The sequence below is a fragment of the Lutjanus erythropterus genome, chromosome 2 (assembly GCF_056507025.1).
Source record: "Lutjanus erythropterus isolate fLutEry1 chromosome 2, fLutEry1.hap2, whole genome shotgun sequence".
In the NCBI taxonomy this organism is placed as follows: domain Eukaryota; kingdom Metazoa; phylum Chordata; class Actinopteri; order Lutjaniformes; family Lutjanidae; genus Lutjanus; species Lutjanus erythropterus.
Window position 1 is genome coordinate 35,555,515 of NC_139318.1, and position 11,439 is coordinate 35,566,953.

Consider the following 11,439-nt stretch of genomic DNA (forward strand, 5'->3'; position numbering starts at 1 on the left):
TTATAGTATTAAAGCTATGACATGTAACATTTCAGCATTTTTCAAATAGAGCAGGTGTAGACGGTACTCTTTATAAACCAGATTGTTCCCACCAAGACCAAGCACTGAGGCGACTGTGGTGAGGAGAAACTAACTTTTAACAGGCAATAAAGCATCACAAAAAGAACATGTCAAAACTTTACACGAATAAAACTTCAATACATCAACATAAATCCTGCCTGAGTCACCAAAGATAGATTTTCATCCACGATGGTGGTGGTTTAACAATGATAAAAACAACTCCCATAATGCCATGCTACTGCACAGCATCATAAAACTTCATCTTTTGTTATTGATGTAATTTGAGAGAGACCCCCAGTGGCAGAGTTTACATATTGTGCATTTAAGTCACATAATGTTACAACCAAACTAACAACTTTTGTTGTCTAAACCTAAAGAAAATGCAGCTGTATCACAACATTAACCCGGTTCACCTGATGATTGATGATGACAAATGTCAAAGAAGAACAACTGGTGTATCACCTGTACGCAAATTAGACTTTGACATATGCAACGTATATGTTTTTAAAGTATAAAGTTTTGTTTATTTTTACACAGATTGAAGAGACCAGGTCTTTTTTTTCTATGATAAGAAAGAAAACTGAGTTCAGAACATGTGAAACTGTCTACATAGAAATGATCAATACAACAATATTCAACATAACTGTTCTTGTAAATGCATTTATTGGTTGATTATTACACCAGCAGAGTAGATCCAACATGTTGCTGCCAGCAGAACGTTGCTGCTGGCAACCATCTCTAAAAGTGTTTGCCTCAACTCAGTGTATGAATGTATGTCAGCAGCCTGCTGCTGCAACAATAGCAACACCAGATAATTTCCATACGCTCCCTCACACCCGTGATTCCTGAGGATTGTCACACGGAGGTGAAAATTAAAATGTGGCTCCCCAAACAGCGAGCGCAGTGTCTTCAGCTGCAGCTCTAAGCTGCATAAAAATCACACTTCCAAAAAATATTAGAATTGCGTTGCTTAGAAGACTGATTGTGTGCGGTAAACCCCTTGTTGGTTAAACTGGTGAGACCCTGCCAACTGCTAATTGAATGACAGTAATGTGCAAATATTAACACAGCACCACCTGTGTTTATTTGTGTGTGTGTGTGTGTGTGTGTGTGTGTGTGTGTGTGTGTGTGTGTGTGTGTGTGTGTGTGTGTGTGTGTGTGTGTGTTTTGCGGTGCTTCGTACATCTGAGGGCAAGTCAAAAAGTTACTTGTGTTCTACTTTTAAAGGGCAAACCAACAAGGAACAGCAGTCACCTCGCAGAGTATTTTTAGAGTCATGCTTAAAGTGAGAGTTGTACAAACTGCATCTTTCAATCTCTCAGATTAATATTCATGAAAATGTCTGAGAATACTTATGCCAGCAGTATGCCATCATGAATAATAATATTCCCCTGTTTGCATGGAAATCATTGAGCATGATGTACATTGCATTACATCTGACTTCTCGCTGCTCACTGTCTTTTCACTTTCTCTGTATAACACCACAGATGTTTGAATTATAAAGACACCAGCTGGGAATATGCACACCTTGCACCTGTCACACTTTTGACAGATAGGCTATTGCTTGATGTGCGGCAGCAAAACAAGAGTTTGTTTTAATGAGATAGCCACGATTTGAAAGAAATCATTAGTCAAAAACAAAAACATGAATGAGTCTATAGGCACAGGGGTATTCTGAGCTAAATGCTAACGTCAGCAGCACACCAACATTCGATAATTAGCTCTAAACTAATGGTAATTAGTTTTCAAGATCAGTCATGAACCAGAGTATTGGATAAATGTAAATTTTGACTTGGTGTTAGTGCTGGATGAAAAAAAAGTCACCTGATCACCGAAACAATTACAACTCATCCTGAAGGGGATGTGAATGAAATGTACCAAAATGCATGACAATCCATCCAGTAGGCCCAGTTACTATAGTGGTAATAGACTCCTCAATTAAAACCACATGTCACACTGTCTCATGGCAATGGAGAAAAATTCAGGGCTCCACCAAAGTCTGCTGCTGTCCTTAGAGGAAAAGTCAGGCTATAAGCAGAGTCATAAGCACTCATCCCCTGCAAGTTAACTTTTTCCAACTCATATTTTATGCATAAGGTGGTGTGTTTTTATATGACAGTTCTCCTAAAATTAGCTTAAAATATAACAATATCTCACATTGCTTATAGTATCACAGTATATCACAATATGTTCAATCATAACCTCTACGTATCGCATCACTAGATTCTTGCCAACACAACCCTACTTTTCATACAGAGCAGGTCTGCAGTTTAAGTGTTTGACAGCTTGGCTTAAGAAAATTGTGGTGGGCATTTCTCACTGTTTAATGATGTTTTAAGGACCCAATAATGTATGAATTAATTGAGACAATAATCCTTAAATTAATTAATAATACAAATAATCTCTAGCTGCAGCCCTAACTTGAACACAGTGATGCCTATTAAAGTATATATTTTTTGTGGCTACACTCCTGCTTAGCTAAAGATTGCTCAACTGTAATACATTCAGTGGGTTTAATTATTCCACTCGTCTCCTGGTGGTTTCTGTCACACTGCATGTCAGATAGCACTGCTTTTGAGAGTGTAACTTCTACTATTTGTCATCATTAATGACGCAAGTCCCTTTTTATCCCCAGCATCCATTCACGGCACTGCCATAATTTTCTTCTGATTCCTGACTATGTTTCTTTTTTTTTTTCCTTTCCTTCCTTTCTAGGTCACACGATAGTCGTCTGTTTCCAGGATCACCTTGTTCGGAACCAGACGTCGTTTCTTTGACCAACACCGTAGGACATTTGGATATCACGTGTTTTGGGGATCGGCGGAAACCAGGGACCAACAAGGACAATAATCACGGACATTCCACTGAACGGATGGAAGGAAAGGACCAGGAAGCATCATATAAGACTACATATCCAAAAGAAATTCCTGACTTTAGATCCAGCATCAACAGTAGCTGTCTCTGAACTCTACTGCCCACCAAAATCTCTCTTTGTATTATAGTTTTATTCCTATGGACTAGAAAGACTCAACCATGAAGATATTTATTGACTAAAAGACTGGATTACACCAGAAGAAAAAAAAAAACACCCCTAAAACAAAACCATGTGATGTGAAACTTTTGTGTTATTTTCTTGCCACAGGACTCTTGATGCATATCTGTGTTGAAGATCTAGTGAGATCATAAGCATTTTCATTCCTTTTAGCCTTATGCAGCAGATATCTCTTCTGTTTCGGTTTTGTTGATTTAAGAACTATCAAGTGTTTGGCTTTCTTAAGTTTGTTAGGATGTCGAGTCTTCTTTTTAAAGACAAAAAGACGATGCCACAACAATTAAAACCCAAAAAAGATGTAATGTTGTTTGACTACAAGTCACCGAGAGGCAACACAGCTGAGTTCTGCCAAAATGTTTTAATGGTATCTGTTGTTTTCAAAGCCTGGTGACGACCATTGATTACAAATGTCAATATTATCTCAATAAATCTAACTCGATGGATACCACTGGTTTTTACAATCTGGATTAATCAGTAAGCCACTCTACAGTACGACCCCATTATACACAGCGCAGTAAGCCGCTAATCATTTTGAAAATATCAGTCGTGCATAATTTGCAAATTATAACCCCAAATCCAAAAAGTTTGAACGTTTTGTAAAATGCAAATAAAAAGTGAATGCAATGATTTGCAAAAACTTTGCAACCTATATTCAATTCAATACAGGACAAACACAAGATATGTAATGTTCAAACAGATGAACTTTATTGTTTTTGTAAATATACACTCATTCTGAATTTGATACCTGAAATGTTGGGACAGGAGCATGTTTAACATTTTCTTAGTCGTTCAGTAAGATTTTGGGAACTGAGGACACTACTGTTGAAGTTTTGAAAGTACAGTTCTTTCCCATTCTTGGGTGAAATACAACTTCAACACCTCAGTCTGGGGCCTCTGTCACATTTTTTGCTTCATAATGCACCACGCATTTTCAGTTGGAGACAGATCTGAACTGCACGCAGGCCAGTTCAGTTCCTGTTCTCTTTTATTATAAAGTCATGCTGGTTTAACACGTGCAGAATGTGTCTTGGCAGTTTCTTGCTGAAATAAGCAGGGAAAAGACGTTGTCTGGATGACAGCATGTGTTGCTCCAAAACCTGAATGTAGCTTTCAGTGTTAAAGGAGCCTCCACAGATGTGACAGATACCCATGATGCCATGGGCACTAGCACATGCCCATACCATCACAGATGCTGGCTTTTGAAGTCAGGGCTGGAAACAGTCTGGATGGTCTTTGTCTTCTTTGGCCTGGATGAACAAGACGTTCATGATTTCCAGTAAGCTTGGGCTCTGACAAGTCTGCAGCATTTCTGGATGTTGCTGGCTTTCACTTCGCATAGTGGAGTCTTAACTTGTATTTGTAGTAACGTCTTTTATAGAATCATGTCGGTTTTTAATGCAGTGCTGCCTGAGGGTTCATGAGCATTCAGTGTTGGTTTTCAGCCTTGCCCCTTATGTGCAGAAAGTCTCTGAATCTTTTAATGATGTTATGTGCAGCAGGCATCAAATTTGAAATGATTATATTTTCAAAAATCAATAAAGTTCATCAGTTTGAAGATTATATATCTTGACTTTTACTGTACTCAGTTGAATGTAGGTTGAAAAGAATTTGCAAATCGTTGCAGTCTGTTTTTATTTACATTTTACACAGCGTCCCAACTTTTTTGGAATTCTGATCATATATCAGTATTCCGATTTTTAATGCAGCCGTTAACTGCAGAAATCTGTCAACTGCCATAAAACCACACAGAAGATGAAAGAAACATATTTACTGTGAGTGTGAAGCCAGTTTCAGTATTGAATGACAAGAAAATGGATTTGTGGCACAAATACAGAGAAAGAGGTTTAAAAAAAACAAAAATAATGCCAACAAGATACAGTTTAACTAGGGAGGTGCATTTTGGTAATTTTGCTAACAAAAAGAGGATAGAATTCCCCCTCATCCCCCATCAAATCACCCGCTTGTGTTAATGCTTTTTGCATACCAGGCAACAATGCTGTATAGTCTGGAGCCTATAGAAGAGTTTAAATCAGCAGGTAAAGAAAATTATTTGAGGAAGAAGGAAAGCTCACAACTAATCAATGTTGTGTTCATGATGGAACTGAAATGTAAAATTCAGCAAATGCAAAACTAGGCCAAAAATACAAAGGGAAAATCTCACTGCACTGTTTTTCTTAAAATGAACAGACTTCACAAAAAGCCATCTGAAATCTGGTCCGGGGAGACACTGATAATTAGCTCTCACCCCAACACAACCTTAATCCTGTTTGATTCGCTTCCAGAACTAGGTGTTGTCGTCATCCAAGCCTGCCTTTATTGTGTTGAGTTAATGCTACCCACTGGTCCGGATGATTTCCAGTAAGGCGTTGCCTGTTAGAAATCCCAAAAGGATTGTTAGTGCATGTCATTAAAAGGTTACAGAAAATAAACCTTCCCTGGGATTCAGGCTGGGTACAGTGGAGCAGGAGGGTGGTAAAATGTGGACAAAGACCGAATCCAATGCCAGCACATCCCCATACCTTGTAACAAAACAACAAAGTGCAGGTGGGTGATGCACAACAGCTGTCACAGCATGAGCAACAGAACGGGTTGGTTGACAGTGACTCCCAAAATGACATATATGATTGACCAAAAGCATCAGGCTTACTGGACCTTAAGTATGTTTAGTCAGTCTCTAAATTCTTAGAGAGTTTAAAAAACACAACTGCATTGCCATGCAGAACACACGTCTTTATTCAGGGGTATTGACATACAGAAGCCATTTGAGGAGAAGGTGGGGAGAGCACTGTTTCTGGAAAAGGCTCATTTACGTACGCAGTTTATGTATGAAAATAGATACACGTAGTATCTCCTGTGATTGTGTCTCATTTGAACTATTGACTACACTGTTACACTCCCTCCCAACAACTTGTGGTGGTACTGCTGTGTTTCATCTGTATCTTAAAGCATTCAGAAAACACGGACAAAACAGACAACATACATGCAGAGTACGGGCAGAAGGGTCCACCCGTATCTGTATGCATATCTAACGTTTAGCATAAATAAGCTTTGGGTTTGTTTGTCACCACTGTTTCAAACAGCTACCTTGTACTTAGAAATATCCAGATGATCAGTAGAGCAGTGAGATCTCTGACTGTCTGGTATCACAAAACTACGTTTCTTAAGTCGCGTGAAATAAATCTTATTTAACATTAAAAAATATATATATATAATAATTGGTTACATTAGGCAACAACAAAACTACTTGATTAGATTTAGGAAAAGATTGTGACTGAATATAAGTATGTTACATGTCATAGGATGGAAGTCACACACACAATGAAACTTAAATAGCTCCTGTCCTGTCTTGCTCTTTGTACTCCGTCTTCTGTCATAATTACTATGGCCACTAGAGTTCGTCTCCAAACAATAAACATAATTACAGGTTGTGATCAAGCGACAGCCTCCAGGGCTGAGAAGTGAGTCCAACACAAGTGCCAATAACTGCAGTTCCTCCAATGCCCACTTGAGGCTGGCTCCATATTAAAATGCTCAACTTTACAGGAGAAACAGCCTGGTACAAAAAACAGTTTTGGTCTCTGTTGCTAGTTTACTCCTTCATGACAACCATATTGAAGGTGAATTTTAATATAACACATCCTTTTAAATCATATGGTTAAATTTATGCACATTTAAGAGTGCTGCTGCTCTGAGTTACAGGCAGGTACCATCTCAGATGACTGGCTGCAGGCAGCTGCTGCATTTGGCCACCTTTACCCTCCCCCCAAGCACATTCTGTGCCTACTGCAGAGATGGTCCACACGACTCCGCACAGCTCAGTGCATTATAACTGTTAATGTAAATGCAAATAGGCATGCCAAGATTTGATTTGGCACGTCCACAAATGTCAGTGGAAAAGCCCTCAAAATGGCTTTTCTATGGGAATCTGTGGGTGACATTATTTCATATAATGTCTACCGGTTGTAATAAGCTCTTTTCACAGATGATCTTGCCGCCCTTTTTTCTTGTGAGGACCGGCTGTCCAAAACATAGCAGAAAAGTATTATATAGCCCTAATAGCAATGATATTCATATGTATCTGTGACGTCCAAGGGCGATTGAGATGTCTATCCATTTTGACTCATATATACTGTGGTTACTATCATTACTGACATCAACATGCAGCTCCATTCCCCCCTGTGTGGAAGCCAAACAGGTTAGAGGCTGGCTGCTCTGAAGAGGCGCAAAACAGTCAGAGATGTATTTATATTACACCTGCATGTGACATTTACACCTTAGGGACAGAGCCACAGTATATATAATCCAGGGGCCCCTCCTCTGATGTGATAATAAGAGACATTTCTGAAATGCAATTTCTCTCTATAGCTGTCATGTTTATGAATCCAAGACGAACATCAGCATACCATCTGTGCATGCGTGAAAATCAAAGAAATTCCAGAAATGTTGACACTGAACTTGCATAAATTCACACACAGTGAAACAGAGAAAGCTCTAGTCAATTGTTCGGGTGTCTAGACTTTGTGGGGAATTTCATATTTTGTAAGTCAATTTCCATCTGAACGGTGCATTCACCACAGAACGCTCCTTATACTAAACATAATTAATTAAGCAAAAATGTAGATGGCTCGCGCCCAAAGATCAGACCCGGGGGAGCGCTGCTGAAGGGGGAGGAGGAGTGCGGAGAGGGCTGCTACGGTTAGCGATCCAGGTTGCCTCTTGTTTGGTTAGAAATCATTAAATTACAGTAATGACTAATTTCTCATTCCTGCATGCAATTCGCCGGAGACCACCATGGATTTAATAAAGAGCTGGCAATGAATTACAAACAGCGAACGGCTGAGGAAAGGCTACGTGATTATACAGAGTAATTCAAAAGTGCATTAATAAAACAATACAGAAACATTGCTAAATCATTTGAGATAAAGGCTATTTGCATAATTCATTAAGATTAATCAGACCAGGCAATCCACCACAGTGCTCCGAGGAACAGAGAGAGAAGACATGAATCCAATCCCCTGGAAAAACCTTTTCTATCTACAAACAATGATACAAATCTACCCTTGGATCAGAGAATTAACCTCTGTGCACTTTACAGCCCCTGCAGTGTTGAAACACAATCCTTCAGTCATTCACCTTTATGTGGGCTAATATTCTATTAATAATGAAAGATCTTTTCATACCACGGCTCCTCTGGGTTTTGTTGCTCTGCCATAAAAGACCTTCACAAAAGTTGAATGGAAATGTATTCTGCGTGTTTGGAAACCACAGTGTGGATCTGAGGGCTGGCGCTTTGACAATTCTGCGTGCTGCTATTGACTTCGGTGTTTCATTCTCCGCAGTACAATGAGGCGGGCAGGATGCACATGGGATGAGTTTGGCAGTGGTCACGGATCACATACTGAAGATAAGTCACCTGTTGTTCAGACAGAGACCACCTGTAACCACTGCGACCCTCACAGCGGTCATGGTCTCTGTCGCTACAAGCTCAGCTGTGACTGATGTGAATGTTTAAAGGAATAGTTCAACATTTTGGGAACTAGGCTTATTTAGTTCAGGTCAAGGGTGCAGATCTCATTGCAACTTCAGGAGGGGACAGTGACGTACTGGGAAAGAAATTCTGCCCTTGAATTTTTGGCTGGGACCAAACTCAATTCTAAAAGCTTTTTCACAATAAAAACTTTATTTACGCCATCAGTAAGATTCTGATTCACTCTGATCTATTGGCACAATCGGCACACGTCATTTACTCATTAACAGCATGGTACGAAATACAGGGGATCTTAGGGAGTCAGAGACCCTTTGATTGACACATGACACATCTCCTGGGAGCCTCACCAGCAAGATGTGGAGCGTTGGAAAATATTGTTTATAAAAAAAAGTTTTTAGAACATTTTAAAAGTTAAAAAAAATGTATTCTCTGATTTTTCAACACCCACAGAACATTTAGGTCTACAAATATGTTAACATGGAATATATCAAAAGAAAGAGTGGATCTGGTAGTTACAGACACACACAAAAAGCTATGAGACCTTAAATGCAATGGAAAATTCCCCTTTCAGACAAAAAAGTGAGAAAACTGCGTTCTTGTGAAAGAGACATTTTTAAGCAGACTGTCGGCCTCATGTTTGTATGTGACATCACTGTCATCAGTGTGGCTAATGTTGGCTGTGTTTGTGTGTGTGTGTGTGTGTGTGTGTGTGTGTGTGTGTGTGTGTGTGTGTGTGCGCGCCGCCCCCCACCCGGTCTGAGAGGCCTGGGGTCTTCAGTGCTCTCTTCACCAGTGTCAGTCCCAGTGACTGCAGCCTGAGCAGCCTCGGTTGCTCGACTCGTGGTGCTCTCTGTCCCGCAGATCTGCAGCTGAGCATCAGTGTATTTCATGCAAGAAAACATCCTATTCTTCTTCTTCTGCTGCTGCTGCTGGTTCCCTTCTTCTTCAAGTGACACATTTTTATCCCACCTGGCAGTGAAAACAGCACTTGTATTGAGTCTTAAATGATGGAATATCTCATCAATGGCAGGGAAAGAGTTAAAAGTCTACCATGTCCTGTATTTTTTATTCATCCTGCAAAACTGTTATTCACAAATATTTATGCAGAAAATTATTGTTATGCTGTTTCCTCTTATATTGCCATTTATTTGCCAGTTGTTTCTGGTAATGTCTTTTCCATGAATTGTGCTGATGCAAATGGACCACAGTCTAAATGTTGTGTAGTTTAGAAAAATTTACATTTCCCTGTACAAACTGAAAAGGTTTTTTTCTGCTTCAACACCATGTTTACACTGGGTTAAAAATACAGACTCAGATCTTGTAGGCTGTGTATTGAGTCTGTCAGACTTCAGCGTAACACAGGAACACCCTGTAGGGAGACCCCCAGCTTTCCACCTTTCATTTTGCACACTGATTAACATCATTAACGAACCTGTGATGAAGTGTTTGCCACAGACATTCATGTGTCATTTCACTGTCGCTGTAATGGCCTGATCTCTTCTTTTTCCATCCTTGGTTCTGCGGGGAAGTAGTGGGAAATATCTATAGCCTGGTTTTGTTCAATTGCATCAAAATGTCAGAAATTTTGATCAGCTGTTGTCTCACTGTGCCTGCACTAAGAGGCAAACATAGTGTCTTAAATTGCCATGGCGACACAACATGCCATGTGGACAGAAAATATGGCCAGTAAAAAGTAGCTAGCTTACCTCCAATTCTCTCTGCAAACCAGACAAGCCATACTGTCCACGTCATCCTAGCCACCTGCAATACTTGGACCTCTTTTATATTTACCACGAACAACCACACAAACTCACAAAGCAGGGCCAGTGAGTGTTGAAGCATGTAAAAAATCACCTATAATCTGTTGCATCAGTCACTACAGAGTTACAAACTGCCTCTGGAAGCAACTTCAGCCCACAAACTGTTCACCAGGAGCTTTGTGAAATGTGTTCCCATGGCCAAGCAGCTGCACACAAGCATCACATCACCATGTGCAACACCAAGCTTCGACTGGAGTGGTGCAAACATGGCGCAACTGGACTCTAGAGCAGTGGAAACTTGTTCTTTGGAGAGATAAATCATGCTTCATCTGGAGAACACTACTTATGGGAATGCATAGTGCTGACAGGATAATGGCTTGGGGCTGTTTTGAGAGTTCGGGCTAGTTCGTTCCAGCGAATCGTGTCCTTCATGCCATACAAAGACATTTTATCCAATTGGGTGCTTCCACCTTTGTTTCAACAGTTTGCCATTGTAGTATGGCTGTACCCCTGTGCACAGAGTATCCATAAAGACCTGGTGAGGTGAGTTTGGTGTGGAGGAACTTGACTAGCCTCCACAGAGCCCTGCAGCCTGTTGTACCACCTGTAAGTTCTCTCTTTAGTTAGAGTGATGGAATCCACACTAAATATAACGTTGAAGCTGGTTAGTGTGACAAAGTTGTATGACAATCCGTGACAACATGGATGATGATATGTTTACTTCCTGTTGTTGGAACAGCCCTATTTTTAATGCTGTGTTGATTTACTGTGTTGTCTATTGTACGCAATTGTCTTTGCTATGCAATAGTGAAGAGGCCAATGGCTAAAAAACCTACTGTTAACTTTAACTTTAGACCTACTAAGGGCTACATCTAAGATTTAAGTTGTAACTTAAGCCTATTCAACCAATCTGAACCACACTGGAATTACAAAGCCAACTGCAAGCAAGGCAACATCTGTGTTGGACTTTACAATTTACAAATGCCCTTTTGGCTGAACTGGCCCCGATTCTGAAAGACAATCTCTAAAATCTTGTGGAAAGCCTTTACAGATGTCTGTTAAAGCCAAAAAAAAAAAAA

General features: G+C 40.0%; 1 protein-coding gene across 1 annotated transcript in view; it reads left to right on the forward strand.

Annotated features, from left to right (window-relative positions):
• tafa3a (TAFA chemokine like family member 3a) overlaps positions 1–3,560 on the forward strand; it is a 145,698-nt gene extending 142,138 nt beyond the window's left edge. Inside the window, exon 5 of the mRNA XM_084745500.1 lies at positions 2,776–3,560. Coding sequence (XP_084601626.1) covers positions 2,776–2,787 — 12 coding nt within the window. The 3' untranslated portion in view covers positions 2,788–3,560. The remainder of the gene's footprint in view (positions 1–2,775) is intronic.
• The last annotated feature ends 7,879 nt before the right edge of the window (positions 3,561–11,439 follow it).